Here is an 18,796-nt window from a genome sequence, read left to right on the forward strand (position 1 = left end):
TTGCATAGTTATGCTCTTTGCTCTAAGTTAACTCCATTCTGGACTAATATTTTTCAAATTCTGTCAGAAATATTACATGTTGAATTAGAGCCTGATCCACTTGTGGTGATATTCGGATTCTCAGATAGCATTACTTTTCAAAAATCTCAACAACAGTTGTTGTCTTATGGACGTCTTATTGCAAAGAAACTAATACTTAAGTTTGTAAGAACACCAAAGTCCCTACTGTTAAAATGTGGTTGGACGAAATGGTTAGGTTATTCTTTATCAAACAAACTGGATCAGTTTGATAAGATTTGGTCTTCCCTTCTCTGCTACCTTGATAGATAGCTCAGTTTAAGTTGGCGTGCTTAGGTAGGCTGAGTGTGTAGTACTGATTGCCCCATTAGTGTGGCATGTCTTATGTCCCTAGGTTGGGGTGGGTGGTAATGGGAACTGTTCTTTTTATTTTTATTTTTAATTTAATTTTATTTTTATTTATTTATTTATTTGTATTACTTATTTATTTATTTTATGTTGCCTTTATGCTTTTATGTTTATAATGAGGAATCATAAAAAGCGATGTAACAATGATTGTCAAATTGTTGGATTCCCTAATAAAAACATTTTAAACAAAACTGTACATTGCTTTGTTTTAAACAGATTGCATTGCAGGAGAATATTTGTTTTAAATTTGAATTGTTTTATTTAAAAGAAGACATTTTAAGCTTTCTTTAGACATATGTTTCCTGTTTGTGTAATAAGTATTCGCAGAGTTTCAGTTCATTTTTGTGACGTGTTTCTGAAATATGCTCGTGAACACAGAGACTGCTGAAAGCTCACCCTTTTTATTTTCTTTATTTTACAAAAGCACAAGATTTTGTTGTTATTGTGAGTGTACACAAATAAAAGTAGACCCTTTATAGTCTCTAATGATGTCTTACACTTATCTGTATACCCAAAAATGACGGAGTATTATAAGTTGTTTCTGCTGTAATGTCGAAAATATCCGTCGACCCCAGAGGCTTCATGGGTTACTGGGTGTGAATAAAAAAAATCACCGTCATCCTTCGTTTGCCTGGGAGGAGACAGAGGAGATATCACGGGAGATTTACTCCAGTGTTGGACTTACTGCTTCAAATTGAAAACTTAGGCGATTTTTGCAAGGTAAAAACGTTATTTAAAATGTGTTTTCAATATTGTCTATTAAAAGTCAAAACGTTTTAGTTAATGAAGCATTTATTTGAAGGAGTAATGCTAGTTATTTCTGGAAAAAATGACATGACCAGCTTTGTTCATCGGACAGGCAGCTAGCCTCTATATTTAAGCAAATTTCTGTGAAACTTGCTAAATAAACATTAGCTAGCAATACTATTTACACTTTTAGCTGAATATCAACAACTTTTTTTGAGAATTTTGTCGCTTGTGGAAGACAGTCGAACCTTTTTAGTTACGAAGCATTTATTTGTAGTAGCGCTGCTAGCTCTTTTCTTACTGAAAAAACGTGTCCGTCATCAGCGAGATGTGAAACATGCTAAATAAAGATTAATTAGCAATACTATATAATTTTTTAACTGAATGTCTATAAAATTTTTGCCAATTTTGTTGCTTGTGAAAAGCTGTTTTTTTTTTTTAAACCGTCTGAATGCCCAGATGCTTGTGTGGCAGGGCGGAGGGCGGGGCCGGGTCGTGATTCTACACACCTGGTCCCTTATCAGGCTAATTAAGCCTCCGAGAGGGATAAAGGCAGACTGCGGAGGATGGTGCAGGAGAGAGAGATCGTTTACGGACATGTCCGTCGTGTGTGTGTTTGTCTTTTGTTTAAGTTACTCATTAAAATATTATTTATATTGCCAAGCCGGTTCTCGCCTCCTCCTTTCCATTGAACTTTACCGCTTGCTTTATGTTCCACCTCTGTTCGTGATGGCACAGGAAAATTAATACTGAAGAAACATCACCTGACATTCGAAAATAAGCTGTAGAACAAGAGCGAAAAGCACTTTGTAATTATTTTGCATTCATTGCATTTTGCACCACTTGCATTGAACGTAGATGTTGAATACACTGCAAATGATGAAAAATGTAACGTTAATACGTAGGCCAATGTGAATTTGATTTGTACAAAATATCAATAAAGTAATTTGGCTGAACTGTTCTAAGTGTGTTTTGGAAGTGTAGCCAACATAAAGAATATGGCATGAATACCATGTGTCAGAAATCAACGTTTTTGTTATCGCGTCTGCTCTAATAATACTCATTTACCACGCAGCTGGTATTGGTAGATTTAACAATTTCACGAATCGCACAAACTCTGAAACAAATTAATGTTTTTAATTTCCAGAGTGCAACCACTGAGGACAAAAATTATCTAAGGATGATCTTACATGAACAAGATCACCATTGAAGATCTAACGAGATGAATGGTCCCCTGTCTCTCCATGTAAGGGCTTACTGGACAGAGTAACATGGTCAATTTAAATCAGCTGTTAATAAGTTTGAATATTGAATATGCCATATTATTTACTGTATGTGAATAAATAATTTAAGCAGTAATTTAGCTATAATTAAATTTATTCCATATCATAGACATCCACTTAAAATAGGTTTTTATTTGTCTTACCTTAACAAACATTACTACAATATATAATACAATACATTATAATGCTTAAAAGAAACTGGAGCGCAGCTCATATCTACCATTGAAATCTGCTTCTCTGAAGAACCACACGGTTGTTTACTTTGTGACATCACGGTAATATTTTAATGGACATTAATAATCGCGATTACAATATCAAAGGCAATAATCGACAATTATGATTTGTGCTAAAATCGTGCAGCCCTAAACTGGGTGTATATGAATGTGTCTGTATTGTTTGTTTCTATTTCTCATATGACTGATTCTCACAGTAACACTAACACTGTTACTCATATTATTTTGGGTATGGCTGGCCATTCTCGCACTGGTCCCAAGTCAGCTAGAAAGCGTAAACGCTTCCCTGACACTGTGTCTTATCCCTCGTACTCTGACAGCGATTCACAGGCACCAAAACCTCTCCCCTTTAATCCTAGCCATCCATTTGGTATTGACCCTAGGTAGCGTGCATCAAGCTGTGAAGTCAACCTTCAATATGATGTTGCGAGAAATTTACTTTTCCTTGCTGTTTTCACTCGGACTGTAGTTGCTGAGATATGCAGCTTTACAAACCATCAGGTTTGGGAGCTCATCCTAAACTGTAGCGCCCCCAACTGGTGAAAGGAAATGTCACTTTAATAATGTTGTCATGGCAGTGGATTAAATTACATGAAGTTGTAGTCAAACTGGAATGGTGGCATATATCTATTACACATTGTATGTTTTGGGTTACATTAATGTTGAGTTGTAGCTGTGACCATCATGCTTTGTTTTACGGAAGCCACAGAGTGGAAATGGACCCATTGCGCTTGGGCCCGTCATTGCTGCTTGCAGCTATATTTATTATTATTATTCCACCATAAAATTGATCGGACAGAGCATGCCCTAAGGCCTAGAGACTTGAAACTTGGTCAGATGGTAGTAGTATTGCTCGCTACTCAGAAACACGGACTCGGCCAAATCGGTCAATAGGGGGCGCTACATCAAACAAAAACACATATCTGCTAATAACTCCTAGACCATTTGTCATAGACTCAAGTGCTTTATATCATTGTAATCATTAACACAAACCAAATCCCTTTGAAATCCCTCAGAACACAAGCTGAATTATGGATTGTAATTTTTATTCACTGCAGCACATAAAAGTGATATATAATGATCAGTAATAGTCAGCTAGACACTGACAGTCCTTTTGTAACTAGATGAGCAGTAATAACAGCCAACGAAAACACACGCGTTAGCTGCAGTGGAGTTTTTCAGTGGCGCTCAGAGCTGATCCCAGTACAGTGATGAAGCGGTGCACGTCAGTGAAGGTGTTGTAGAGAGGCACTGGAGCGATCCGCAGGATATTCGGTTCCCTCAGGTCACACTGAGGGACACAACAGACACACAACACACTCTTCACATCCTCTGAAATCTTAATAGCATTCTTACCATTCTAGGAATTTAATTTAGTTTTTGTTTTTTATGACCAAAAACGTCTTGGGTTACGTGGTGTAACCCTTGTTCCCTGAAAAAGTGGAACGAGATGCTGCGCTGAGAATAGCGCTTTGGGAACAATCCTACATTGTGACCAGCTGTGAATATGTATGTAACACGTCAGTGAACATTGACCAGAATTTATAGCCTCGGCTGGTGAGATCATTGGATGCACCTCTGGCCTGGCTATAAATAGATGCGTCACCAGCGTGTCGTCAGATATTTTTTCTGAAGAGCAGTCCTGGGACATCCCAGTGCAGCATCTCATTCCACTTTTTTCAGGGAACTGGGTTTACACCACGTAACCCGAGACGTTCCCTTTACAAAAAGCTTCACTAGGATGCTGCGCTGAGAAAAGCACTTTGGGAATGAGAATACCCACGCCACCGCACTGAGGCTGTCTGGACCCCTACGGTTGTGAAGTGTGCTCACAAGAACGCGAGAGGTGTCAGACATGAGCTTGAGATGTCTACTCAAGAACATAAGAGCCCGGAGTAGCATGAACATCCAAACTATAAAATTTTATGAATCTGTGCAGAGAGGACCAGCCTGCCGCATCACAAACTTGCTGCAGAGGGACCCCTCTAGCCAAGGCCTTAGAGGAGACGAGCCCTCTGGAAGAGTGAGCCCTGATACTTACTGGCAAAGCTTGACAGCACGCCTCGTAGGTCAGGGCAGTAGCGTCCCTCACCCAATGTGACATAGTCTGCTTGGAGGTGGCTGCCCCCTGGTTGTGGCTCCCATGACAAACGAATTGTTGCCCTGACATATGCCACTGGCTAGTGCGGTGGACGTAAGTCTAAAGGGCACAGACTGGACACAGTCTGTGGAGTCTTTGCTGCTCTGGCGTTGCAAATGGCGGGAAGCAGAAGACTTAGAGAGTGACCAGATGTAGGGTCGTGAAAGGCACCTTAGGCAGGTAGTCAGGATGAGGGTGCAAAATTGCTTTGGTCATTCCTGGGGCAAACTCTAAACAGGCTGGCAAAACAGACAGAGCCTGTAGGTCCACAATTCTCTTTAGAGAGGTAATGCCATAAGAAAAACCATCTTGAGAGTCAGAAGTCTGTCAGACGCTGATTCTAGAGGTTCAATGGGGGTCTCAACCAGACCCTCAAGGACTATTGCTAAGTCCTATGAAGAGGTCCTGGCCCTAGCAGGAGGCCACAGTCTCATGGCTCCACGAATGTAGTGAGCGAGTAGAGGATGGCTCCTAAAGGGCTCCCCATCCATCAGGGCGTGGCAAGCCGAAATGGCGGCCACATAGATCATGAGAGAGGCGGGGGATGTGCCTGCTGACAGTTCTTCCTGAAGAAAGTCCAGAACTGAAGCAATCTGGCTGTTAACTGGTTCTGCATTATGAACTTTTAGGAGAGGGAAACACATACAGGTGCATTCTGGGCCATGTATGCGCGTCCAGCCCCAAGGGAGCACGACTCGCCACGTTCTGCTTCAGAGCCTCCCTTCTAGAAGGACCGGGGCGGGACTGGGTGGCCGGCGGCCCCTCCCCCTGAGTGTGGTGAGGAAGGAATTGCATAATGCTTCCTCGTGACTTTTTTGCCTCCTGGAACCTGGTGATAACTATATTCATAGCGTCACCAAATAAACCAGAAGGCGAAACCGGGGCATCGGGAAGGAAAGTTTTTGTCCTTGTCTCAGATGCCTGATAGGTTAAGCCATAAGTGTATCTCCGTGCTGACCAAAGCAGACATAGGCCATCTGCTTGGTCGTGCAGAGAGACAGGTCCGTTTTTTTTTTTTAAGAAAGAAGAGAAAGGAGAAAAGGTTGACTGCGCACTGCCTAACCAATTCTAACTCCTAACAGAGGAAAGAAAGTTATGACAGGCTTGTGAGACACACACACACAGAATGACTCTGAAGAAATTAGATCTGACGACACGCTGGTGAGGCATCTATTTATAGCCAGGCCACAGGTGCATCCAATGATCTCACCAGCCGAGGCTATAAATTCCGGTCAATGTTCATTGACGTGTTACACACAGATAGTTATTTTTAGGTTTTATTTTTTATTATTTTTCATGATCATATATTTGAGACTTTTTTTTTTTTTACTGTTTGTGTACTGTTTTACACTTGCTTATCGTCAAGAATAAAGAATACAGCAGAATACAAATAAAGTCAGATAATAAATAGATGTTATACTTACAGCGATTCCTCTCCTCTCGAGCTCTTTAAACACAGCTTTGATTGGAAGAGAGAAAGACAGCGAGAGCTGACAGCCCCTCTGCTCGGGGTCAGAGGGCGTGATGATGTCAACGAACGGTTTGTCAGGTTGGAACTCGTCTTTACAGTAGTAATGTTTGATGAGAAACTCCAGATACCCTGTCAACAACACTGACTTCCTCCTCAAGTCCTTCATGCTCGTCTTGTTAAAAATCTGATCAGACAAGTACAAGCATCATAATTACAAAACAAATATATGCAAGGTGGTCTTGATGGGCTTTCAAAACAATTAATAATATGTGTTTTGGCTGAACAAACCACTCATTTCGTGTAAATAGAATTGTCAACAGATAAACAAGAGGTTAACAACATGTTTTTAAAAGAAAACGAACAACATGCTGCACTTTCCATGAATAAGCTACAAACTGGTGTGTCATGACATTTTTTAAAGCAGTCAATGCAGAAATCACATGTTCAATTTTCACACATATTTTATAGTTGTCTGAATTTGCATAATTCTACAGTTGTAGAGGCAGATGCTATTACTGATAAAACTGCAATTTATCCTACATAATGTCTAATAGAAATATATTTTATAACATTTTATCTGTAACTTGGAATAGTCTCGGGTTACTTAACTATAACCCTTATTCCCTGAAAAAGCGGAACGAGATGCTGCACTGATTTAGTGATTTGGGTACGTCTTTTGAGGAGTGACCAGCTGTGAATATGTGTGCAACACGTCAATGAAATTGACTGGAATTTATAGCCTCTGCTGGTGACATCATCAGGATTTGCCGGTACCAGGGGCAATAAATAGGTATTTTTCAGGTATTTTTTCTGAAGAGCAGTCCCGGGGCATCCTCAGAGCGTCAATGAAGCACAGCTTCTCATTCCACTTTTTCAGGGAACAAGGGTTACAGTTAAGTAACCAGAGACATTCCCTATCAAAAGCTACACTTTGATGCTGCGCTGATTTAGTGCTTTGGGAACGAGAATACCCATGCTGCCGCATTGCGGATGTCTGAACCCCTTACGGTTGTGTAGTTTGTGCTCACAAGAATGCAAAAATCCGCTCCCACATTCAGGCATCCAGGTATATAAACTTCTCTGATCGACAGCAGCTTGCCCTGGGCCCAAAGGAGAATCTGCCGTGCCAGTCTGTTTAGCTGACGTGACCCTAGACCTCCTTGATAGTTTATGTAAGAGACTGCCGCTGTATTGTCCACCCGCACCAAGACATGGCAGCCTCTCAGATACAGGAGGAAGTACTTCAGGGCCAGAAATACAGCCATCAACTTGAGACAGTTGATATGCCAATCGAGCTGATGACCCTCCCATTCCCTTTGAGCTGGATGACCACTTAAGAATGCACCCCAGCCCGACAGGGAGGTGTCTGTCGTTAGCAACTTGCGATGGCAAGACGCACCTAGATTGGGACACAAGGTGAGGAACCGGGGTCTGAACCACATAGAAAGGGGATGTAGCCCACGGTGCTATGAAATCCCCTGGCTTTGAGCCACAACTGAAACGGTCTCATGTGCAGAAGGCTCAAAGGAATCACGAGGACTCAGATGCCATGAGACCTAGTATTCGTTGATACTGACAAACAGTGCAACCTTGGCCCAGCCTGACTTTGCTCAGGGTATTCTGAATGGTCTAGATTCGAGCGGGAGACAATCGAATCCCATACGATCCCTAGATATGTTGTTCTCTGAGTGGGAGAGAGAACACTTATTGAGTCTCAAACCCAGAGAAACCAGATGAGATAAGACGATATTCCTGTGCTGTAATGCCAGTTCTTGTGACTGTGCTAGTATCAGCCAGTCGTCTATATACTTCAGAATGTGGATGCCCTGAAGTCGCAGAGGAGCCAGTGCTGCATCCATGAACTTTGTGAATGTGCAGGGTGATAAGGCTAGGCCGAATGGAAGAACCCGATATTGGAAAGCTTCACCCCCGAAAACAAACCTCAGGAACTTCCGGTGTTGTGGCAGTATTTCTATATGAAAATATGAATCCATGAGATTGATCGTTGTGTCCCCCAAACACACAAAACAAAACTGCTGTGTGTCTGCTTCAGTCATATGGCGTAAACATGGAAACACACAACGTTTGCTCATGTTAAGGAAGAAAGAAAGGTTTTCTGCATACTGTTTTACAAATCTAACTCCTATCAGAGGAAAGTAGAAAGTTTTGACAGGCATAGAAGCACAACACACACAGAATGGTCTGAAGACAAAAGACCTGACGATGCACCTGTGGCACATCTATTTATAGCCCCTGGTTCCGTCACATCCTGATGATGTCACCAGCAGAGGCTATAAATTCCAGTCAATTTCATTGACATGTTGCACACATATTCCCAGCTGGTCACTCCTCAAAAGACATTCCCAAAGCGCTAAATCAGTGCAGCATCAAAGCTTTTTATAGGGAACATCTAAGATTATTATAAACAATTACAATAACTGTACTTCTTAAATTCTCTAAGAGCTTGAAATATGAATGACTTATCCATGAGTAGAGACATTATTCCAGTTTAAAAAATTACAATAAAAATAGGACATTTTTTTTTTTTTATTAAAAACAATTGTTATTAATTCTAATGTCAGTAGTCTTAATTAAAAACCCTTACATGTGCTGTACATGTTGCATTTTTGTTTAGTGAAAGTCCATGAAAACTGACCATTTGAAATGGCAAATCGTTCGTTTTCAGAGTGTTGACATTTGTAATAGGTGTGCCCTCATACTGCTCACGTCATGTGTATGTGACCTGTCTTCCATAAATGGATATACAAATAAAAATGTTCCGGTTCCGGTTCAACAGAATACCGAGTAGTAAGCATGTTTTACCGGTTATCATATTCAGAAATGGCTGCACCAACACAGAGACTTTAACTAAAAATATTTTCCCTGTTATGCCTTTTATTATAGATTATTAATTGAAATGTCTTATAATATTATTAATTAAGTGATATTAAGATCAATGGTTGCATTTTTGTTTTGTAAACTTTCTCTATCTTGAATATCAACTTAAACATGCATATTTCCAGTGGAGTTACTGGTTCCCAGATCTTTTAGTTAGCAGTAACTCCACTACCAGCCATTGGTATCTACTGCACCCTTTTTTTTTTTTTCTTTTATGTTGTTCTAATATCACTTCTTCAGTTGTAGTGTGACCTTGAATTAAATGAGACAGAAGATAAAATAATTTGTATAGCATGGTATGAGTACTCCAGGATTAATGAGTTATGGACATATTTCAGATGGAAATGCCAACGCATAAGAATGTACCTTTTGGTAAATTATTCTTGGAAAGTGTCAAGCGGTGTTGTCAATATGCTGTATAAAGGTTGTCATATGTTGTAACGGGTATGTATGTTGTATTATTTTGCATTGTGTGTTATCTGAAGTGGTCAGACCTCTAGACTGGCCTGTAGGGGGCACACCAATAAGATGGGCTGGTTTGACAGGCGGAATCCATTTACACCAGACTGAAGCTCCATTTCTGCACAATGATATTTCTATCAACACACTTCAGATATTTCTCCATGCATCAGATGAACACTTGATAAACCACATTATATAATCATCTCATCTGTGGATACATACTGTAGACAATCCTTTTTTATATATCATATTATGTAATTGTCTTTAACTGGTAGTTAAATTATATTTATGTAAATGTTTGTTGAACATTTGGTTTACAGTATGTAAATGAAAGAATGATTTGAGGTAAAGCATGAGATAAATACCATTGTTCATGTGAAATCTGGTTTTCAGGTTGTGACCCCACCAGCCCAACAGCCTGACACACACACACACACACACACTGCATGAGTGTGTTTATTTAACATATAAACACTATAAAGTGTCTGCATGATACTCACGCTGGTTTGATGGTGTAAATATGTTTTTCATGTATAAATGCACCTGCTAAACCACCAGCTCCTGAATTCACATACTGAACAAAACATATTAAACACGCATGCATACATATATATATATATATATTATATAATCATGGATAAACTGACATACTACAAACAGACGTACCTTATAAGAGCACCAACAAGCAAAATCCACATTCCAGTCATGAAGTCGCAGTTCTACGTTACCCACAGCATGTGCGCAATCAAAACCTACAAAACATCCCTGAACACACACACATTTAAAGTGAGATTTGTGCATATCCAGTATGTGTATGAGTGAATTTTATTTTTAAAACAATATTTGATATTAAGCAAAGATTCATGTTGATCTTTCGGGGTGAGTGTAGTTGTGGGAAAATCATAAACTATACATATAATATACATTTAAATACATATATATATATATATATGAGAGAGAGATATTTTGGGGGGAAATTACAATAAAGGTACAAGACTGTATATTTACTCAACACTGAATTCAGGAATCTTGAGACAAACTTGTAAAACTATGTTAAACATTACACTGTGTTCAAAAAGTGTCCGTCTGATGCATGTGTACTTTGACACATCCTTAGAAAGGCCCTGACAATAAATCTACCTTGCACAGATTGACGAGTTTCATTAGAAAATGGATTGCTGTGAATTTTATGTGATAGGCTTGACAGACTTATGCTCAATAATATGGAAAGAATAATATTTGTTCGTCTGCCAAAAAAATACAATGTATTTTAATCTTCTGGCAAATTATATTAATTCTAAATCATATTTAAAATTATTTAAATATTATAATTTATTATTGAATTATTTTTATTTGGAGGGGCTTTCTCTGCAAATACTGATATTTGCAATTAATTTCAATTAGGGCTGTCAATCGATTACATTTTTTAATCAAATTAATTACATGGTGTCCCGATTAATTAATCGCATATACAAATATTTGCTGAGAAGGCCCCTCATATAACAATAATTCAATACATAATGATGAAATAATTATACATAGTTATCTTTAAATATTTTTAAATATTGTATTGTAACATTATTGTAGCAGAAGAGTTAATCATTGATAAAACAATATAAAAGTGGCTTTCGAATACAATGTATTGTTTACTACCATATTATTGATCATAAGTCAATCATTGGCGCACAGTTCACAGCAATCCATTTCACAAGTGAATTTGTCAATCAGTTGGGAGATTTAATTATATTCATTACATAGTGCAATGGTTTTCAATGCTTTGGAGTTGTTGGAGGAACAAAGAGTATTTAAATAATATATTTAAAACAAATTCTCCAAAATAGTACTGCGTGGGCACATTCCCAAAAAGGTTGAGGGGCAAATTCATCTACAGCATTACAGAAGGAGCAAAGTGCATCTATTTCAGGGAGCATGTTTCTTAAATAAAGATTGACTGTTAAAAACGGTGTAACAGTTTAAAGGACACCTCCTTCACCGGTAATTAAATATTTGTGAGGTAAAGACCATACGATAGGGTGACCACCTGGCTATTGCTCTGTTGCAGGTCAGTAGACCTGATTTTGCGGGACAATGCGGGACACGAGGGAGAGATAACTTACTATTATTGTACTAGGTGAATAAATATTGATTTTATATTAGATGTATTTTTGCAGTGATGTTAAATGTTAATGACGGCGCAGTGAACGTCACTCAGTTTGGCATAAGGGCTATGATACAAACTAATTTTAACAGCTCAGACCTACTCAATGTAAATATAATGAAGTGAAAATAATAATCTAATCGTTAAAAAGCACATTTCCAAATAAGCACATAAATTCCATTATTAAAGACTAGAAAGATTAAATGCGATCTTACCAGATTTAGTGCATCTTGAATTAAATTTTTTTGTCTGATCTGGCCTTCTCATTCATTATGACTGTAGAACTCCTGGCAGGTGTAGGTGTTCACTTTCACCAGGAGTTCACTTTTGATGAGGTCCACAGATGCTCAGTTCCTTGTCTCTGTCCACGCAGCGGTCATCAGTGAAAACACCCTCTCCACGAACGAACGCGTTGGTGACAGGATTGCTCAAAGCCAAAGATATCAGAGCTGTCATGTTTGGGGCACTGAAATGCTTCAGCAGAGCTGTCCGTGAAACTTCGGTGGCATACCCTGCACTCTCCTTTTTTAGGGTTACCTGTAACTGGTTTTAACCATGTATATATTTTCTCAAATTCTTTATTATACGAACAAAGACACTTTTTCTTCTTGGGAGCTCCGGATTTTTCTGTTGCAGTTTTTTTTCCAGTGTTTTCCCGCTCTGGCAAGAAAAAAAGGCTGCGCTGCGCGTGTTCTTCAGTGTTTTCTTATTAACTTTTTTATAGTGATTTTGTAATTAAATGACTATGAAATAAATGATGCCGAAATAATAATAAAGATAAAAAATTATACAGACAAAACTGAAATGCGGGACACTGCATATGACTTACGGGACGCGGGACAAAGCTTTCCAAAATGCGGGAAAGTGGTCACCCTACCATACGACCTGCGTCAGACATGCTTGTCTCGGGTGTGTTGCGTCATAAAAATTAAATGTTTAGGTCACTGTGTCAAGTTAAATATAGTTTAATACTCAATCTTTAAACACATATTGAGATCCCTTAGTTCGCATTTGAACCCTTAGTAACGCATATCTGTGTTGTTTTCTTCACTGTATAAACTGTGTTGCTCACACAGCTGAAATTTCAGTTACTGCCCCTATATTTTTTGTATAATGAATCGCGCGTTATTAACGCGTTAACTCGACAGCCCTAATTGCAATTAATTAATCAAACAATCAAATAATATGATTAAAACTTTAAATTATTTACAGCTCTAATACAAATAAATAAGCAGTAGTGAGATAGTTAAGCATTTCACAATGCTTGTGAGTACTTGCTTGCTCTGATTGGTGGATCACACTTTATGGGTAGTGTAGTTCTTCACTGGGAATTTGGTAATGAGCATTTTTATTATTATTATTATGTTGAAATCACACTTGTACCTTCTACTTAAGCATACACCATTACATATTAACAACCTCATGGTTGCAATGTTTTCAGACATTTTTACATTATTGTTAAATATCAATTTCTCTGGATAAAATAAATACTTCTTTAGTAAAAAGAGACTCTATTACTCTATTAATCTGACTGTTGTGCTTTCCATGTATGAATCAGAGACATAAATCAGAGGAAATCTGAGTGAGATCTTGCTGTATCATACACAGCCTTTATGTGCAGTAGGTAACTAAACTGACCTTGCCGTGTCCTGCTTTCGTGATGGCTTGCATGTCGAAGAACTGACCGGTGTAATACTGAACTCCACTGAGCATGATCACAGCAATCACCTCTCCCTCACGCTCAATGACTGACAGCATATCCTCCATTCTGATAGTGTCTTCTCCCTGAAAGAGTGCACAGAGAGCTCTTCCTGTCTGCCGTGACATCATAATTATACTATAGTGATGAGACAGGAAGTGATGTCATTACCTGTCTGGGTTTAATGAGAAGCATGCTATCAGCCGGAATATATCCTCTGAGGCGGATCTGAGATTCAACGGCGTACTGTAACAGTCATGCCACACAAATATGACAAACTGAGTCTTTTACAATTATAAGAATTGTTATCACTGTCGCCCTTCATTCATTCATCCATTCTTATCTTACTGACATTAGCAAATAAATCAAAGCAGATGTATATTTGTGTGTGAACAGTATGAAAATTAGGAATAAGTTACATTACATTTACATTTATGCATTTGGCAGATGCTTTTATTCAAAGCGACTTACAGTGCACTTATTACAGGGACAATTCCCCTGGAGCAACCTGGAGTTAAGTGCCTTGCTCAAGGACACAATGGTGGTGGCTGTGGGGATCGAACCAGCGACCTTCTGATTTACAGTTACGTGCTTTAGCCCACTACGCCACCACCACTCCATGTTAAGAGACTGCTGAATAACCCTACCAATATTTCGAACACAGCGTGTGTGTGTGTGTGTGAGTGTGTGAAGAAATAACCAAAATAATCAGAATTGACTGAAATTATCCAGTTGATGCCAAATAATACAAATAACTATATAAAAGCTGCTGAAAGCTGATTGGTCGATGGCAGCCATGAGGCCTTGATGACACCTTGGACAAATAAACTGCATGCAAAATTACAAGTCGATCACACCAACAGTTCCATAGTTAGAGCCAGTTTTGTTTTTAATAATTATAGCGCCAACATGAGGCAGAGGTGCACAAGTTTGTGTCCTCAGAATTACCTCATACATAAGTGTACCAAATTTGGTGATAATATCTCATTCCATTCAAGAGTTATAACCAATTTAGTAAAAGTGGCCCCGCCTACTATGCGCATTTTGCCATACTGTTTGACGATGAATCAAAATGTACAAATTCCTTTGATAACTGTTCATATTCACACTTTTCATATTCACATTGCTGAATCTATCTGCACTGGTTTGGTTCCGATCGGGCGAATGGCCTGGGACAAGTTCTGACTTGGGGCAAAACTCTTTTTAAAATTCTGTCTCTAGTCCTTATGCCCCAAGAGTTATGGTCCAAAATGTGATTTGTTTGTTTTTGTTTTGATCACTGTAGTGCCACCGTTGTAGACTGGAGGAGTGCTACCTTTCCCCAAATTTCAAGTCTCTAAGCCTTATGGTTTGGTCTGCACTTTAGGGCAGAAAAAAAAAATTATAATAAATTTAGCTGCAAACAGCGATTTACCGGGGTTCAAGCCTTTAAGTTCATATGCACAAGATATTAAGTATTAATTAGATAACAACTAAAACAATGTTAAAATGCCTTAATTTGAGATACATCAGGTGAGGTATCGCACAGATTTTGTATTTTTTATATTCCTGACTTATAGCACCACCAAGAGGCAAAGGTATGCAATTTTTTCATTTGTCCACCGAATGACCCCATACATAATAAGTGTCTCTGAAAATCTGAAAATATCTCATTCCATTCAAGAGTCATAACTGTTTAAGTAAAAGTGGCAGTGCCCACAGCTTAAATTTGGTGCAGCTGTGTGACATTGAATAGAAGGTTAAAACTTTTTTTGATAATTATATATATAATGGGACTCCAGATAAACTTTCTGCACTGGATTGGTTCCGATTGGGTGAATGGACAAGGACTAGATCAAATAGAGCTACAAAATTATTTTGTTGATGATGGCCTTGTTTTTCTAGATATGTGACTGTCCTAATAGACCTTGATGGCACCTTAGACTCAGACACTGCATGCAAAATGTCAAGTTGATCAGCCCAGCCATTCCATAGTTAGATCCATTTGAATGTTTTTTACTTTTATAGTGCCACCAAGAAGTGGAGATGCACAATTGTTTTTATGTGTCCTTAGAATGACTCTATATTCTGGCACAAGGAATCATTTGAAAAAAGACTTTTGTCTCTAGCCCTTACGGTGTAAGAGTTATGGCCAAAAACGTGATTTGTTTGTTTTGATCACTGTAGCGCCACCGTGAGAACGATCAGGTGAGACTTTGTAGACTGGAGGAGTACTACCTTTCCCCAAAGTTTCAAGTCACTAAGCTTTTCAGTTTGGTCTGCATGATCAGTTTTAGGAAAGAATGATGATAATAATAATAAAAATCCTTAGAAAAACAATAGGATTTCTATACCTTCGGGCTTGAACAACTAAAATTAGTAAAAAACACAATAGGGTTCATGCACCCTGCACACACACACACACACACACACATATATAAATATATAACAAAACAATAATACTCAATATGAAATTTATCTTATGCAGTACGCTGCAAAATAATATTTTCTTACTGAGAATTTTTGTTAAAACAAGATACATTTTCTGCAGAAGTAAAATGACAGGAGATATTTTCAGAGAAATCAAACTATTTAGTAACATTTATGCTTAAAAGACAAAACAATTTGCCAATGTCCTAAGAAAAAATAAAACTTGATTCAAAGTAAACAAATAGCATTTTCTTACCCCATTGACATTTTATCTTCTTCTTATAGAACCAACATAACCCAACCAACATAATTGTTGTTTCCCCCAATATCTTAAATAAATTTATCTTGTTTTGTAAAGATATTTTATGTTTTTTGTGACTGAATGTTAGTCAAAGTATTGTTTAAGTATTGTATGGTTTCTGTGTCATATTTCATTTGTAATATGATTATATTTATAAATCAATAGTACAATAACTATATTGTATGTAACGTGCATGAGTGCAAACATGTTTTACATACGTGGTCTGACGGGAAGGCCTTGTCCTCAAGAAGAATTTTGTGCCGTTTTGGAGTCGGGTTGTAGAAGGAAAGCTGCGAGGATCATACAAAGACAGAGGATCATAAAGATATATTTTAACATTTTCACACATTTGCAAATGTTTTTGTGACTGTTTTCACCATCAGAAGATGCAAATTGACTGTCAAGCCATTCATCAGAGCCACTTCCTCAGGTTTAGCACCTGTTGAAACATTAAAACACACACACACACACACACACACACACACACACACACACACACACACACACACACACACACACACACACATGTTGTGTTTCCATGTTTTATGGGGACTTTCCATAGACATAATGGTTTTTATACTGTACAAACTTTATATTCTATCCCCTAAACCTAACCCTACCCCTAAACCTAACCCTCACAGAAAACTTTCTGCATTTTTACCTTTTCAAAAAACATAATTTAGTATGATTTATAAGCTGTTTTCCTCATGGGGACCGACAAAATGTCCCCACAAGGTCAAAAATTTCGGGTTTTACTATCCTTATGGGGACATTTGGTCCCCACAAAGTGATAAATACACGCTCACACACACACACACACACACACACACACACACACACACACACACACACACACACACACACACACATGTTGTGTTTCCATGTTTTATGGGGACTTTCCATAGACATAATGGTTTTTATACTGTACAAACTTTATATTCTATCCCCTAAACCTAACCCTACCTCTAAACCTAACCCTCACAGAAAACATTCTGCATTTTTACATTTTCAAAAAACATAATTTAGTATGATTTATAAGCTGTTTTCCTCATGGGGACCGACAAAATGTCCCCACAAGGTCAAAAGTTTTGGGTTTTACTATCCTTATGGGGACATTTGGTACCCACAAAGTGATAAATACACGCTCACACACACACACACACACACACACACACACACACACACACACACACACACACACACACACACACATACTCGTTTGTTGTCATGGTGGGGACTTTCCACTGATGTCTCTTAATTTTACACTTAGCAAATAGGATTTTCTATTCCTTTAACCTCACACAAACCTTTCTGCATGTTTATTTTAAATACACACACACACACACACACACACACACACACACACATAATTAAGTGTTTAGATTTAGCTGTTTTCGCTTCCAACGTGGTGACTGTTGATCGCTCCACACAGTGAAGGCAAAACCTGACCACTCACAACTCTATAAAAGCCATTCACTCTGAATCCAAAGGATAAATGATTATACGAGGGGGTAAAGTCCTCTCTTGTCCCTGTTTACCTTAAAGTTACTGGCATCTCATTGGCTTTATAGATCCCATAGAAACTGATATGCAGAGCAGATTTACCCCATGATCTCCAGCATTCTGATGTGACTGTGTGTGAACAATCAAACTGAAACTAACTTACAAACTCTTTATTAAGAATCTCTTAATTACCTACGACCATTGCCATCTGACTCTCCAGGTTTTCTTCGGCCCAGGCCCAAGGTCGTGACCCCTCAGTGTGACCATGAATGCCCCTGGAAACATTGGCAAGGTCAGATAGAATGTGGGTTATGATCACTGTAGTATTACATACTTACACACTGAAATATCTGAAGTATTCATTGTATTGTACTAATGCACAATGATTATATATTTATATTAGTACATTATAAATAACTTACTGTATGTGTCTTCAGTTGTTCGTTTGTTATTTTTCAATTGTTTTTTTTGTAGTGTTTATGTCAACAACTATGAAAAACATGCATCAAGTGAATTTCATAGTAAATTCATATGTGATCACCTTCAAACTGTATAAGAAGCTGTTATAATCTTTCTGTCATATAATTCTTTTTGCAGCGAGATTGGTGGCTAATACCAAGCTAGTTTTACTGTAGTAACAATACCTGTAGTATCATGTACAAATTTAGTAATTTTAACAGGATTTTTATTTATTCATTTATTTTATTCGGTAAGAACATTTACTTAACTGTATGTTGAAAAAGTATATGTAAAAAAAAAAGTAAATTCCTATAAAATAAATGTACAATAAATATACAATAAACTTCAGTGTTAAAATAGTGTCAAAATTAATCTCCTTAATAAATCTCTTCCTAATTCCCTTTGAAGCTTCTTCAAATTGAGGTCACGTGATGGCATGCGAGGATCGATTATCTGGAGTCATCTGAGAAGGAATTGGCTGCTAATCCATTGGCAACCAAGGCAGATTTAGAACAACATTTTTGACAAGCTTAAAGACCTTGAGAATTGAGGTAGGAGGAATGACATGCGAATTGTTGGCAGAGATATGGTGAAATTCCAAGACGTG

The 18,796-nt window shown here is 38.1% G+C and overlaps 1 protein-coding gene across 2 annotated transcripts in view; it reads right to left on the reverse strand.

The window, feature by feature from the left end:
• Positions 1 to 2,560: 2,560 nt before the first annotated feature.
• Positions 2,561 to 18,796, reverse strand: part of kynu (kynureninase) — a 26,128-nt gene continuing 9,892 nt past the window's right edge. For both annotated transcript variants that reach the window (XM_052141405.1, XM_052141404.1), the window contains 11 exons: positions 17,923 to 18,005; positions 16,605 to 16,666; positions 16,446 to 16,517; positions 13,689 to 13,763; positions 13,457 to 13,603; positions 10,327 to 10,425; positions 10,161 to 10,234; positions 10,026 to 10,078; positions 9,693 to 9,778; positions 6,254 to 6,484; positions 2,561 to 3,980 (listed from right to left, as the gene is read on the reverse strand). In XM_052141405.1, the coding sequence (XP_051997365.1) occupies positions 3,849 to 3,980; positions 6,254 to 6,484; positions 9,693 to 9,778; positions 10,026 to 10,078; positions 10,161 to 10,234; positions 10,327 to 10,425; positions 13,457 to 13,603; positions 13,689 to 13,763; positions 16,446 to 16,517; positions 16,605 to 16,666; positions 17,923 to 18,005 (1,114 nt within the window). In that variant the 3' untranslated portion in view covers positions 2,561 to 3,848. The remainder of the gene's footprint in view (positions 3,981 to 6,253; positions 6,485 to 9,692; positions 9,779 to 10,025; positions 10,079 to 10,160; positions 10,235 to 10,326; positions 10,426 to 13,456; positions 13,604 to 13,688; positions 13,764 to 16,445; positions 16,518 to 16,604; positions 16,667 to 17,922; positions 18,006 to 18,796) is intronic.

The sequence above is a fragment of the Xyrauchen texanus genome, chromosome 13, assembly GCF_025860055.1.
Source record: "Xyrauchen texanus isolate HMW12.3.18 chromosome 13, RBS_HiC_50CHRs, whole genome shotgun sequence".
NCBI classification, from domain to species: Eukaryota; Metazoa; Chordata; class Actinopteri; order Cypriniformes; family Catostomidae; genus Xyrauchen; species Xyrauchen texanus.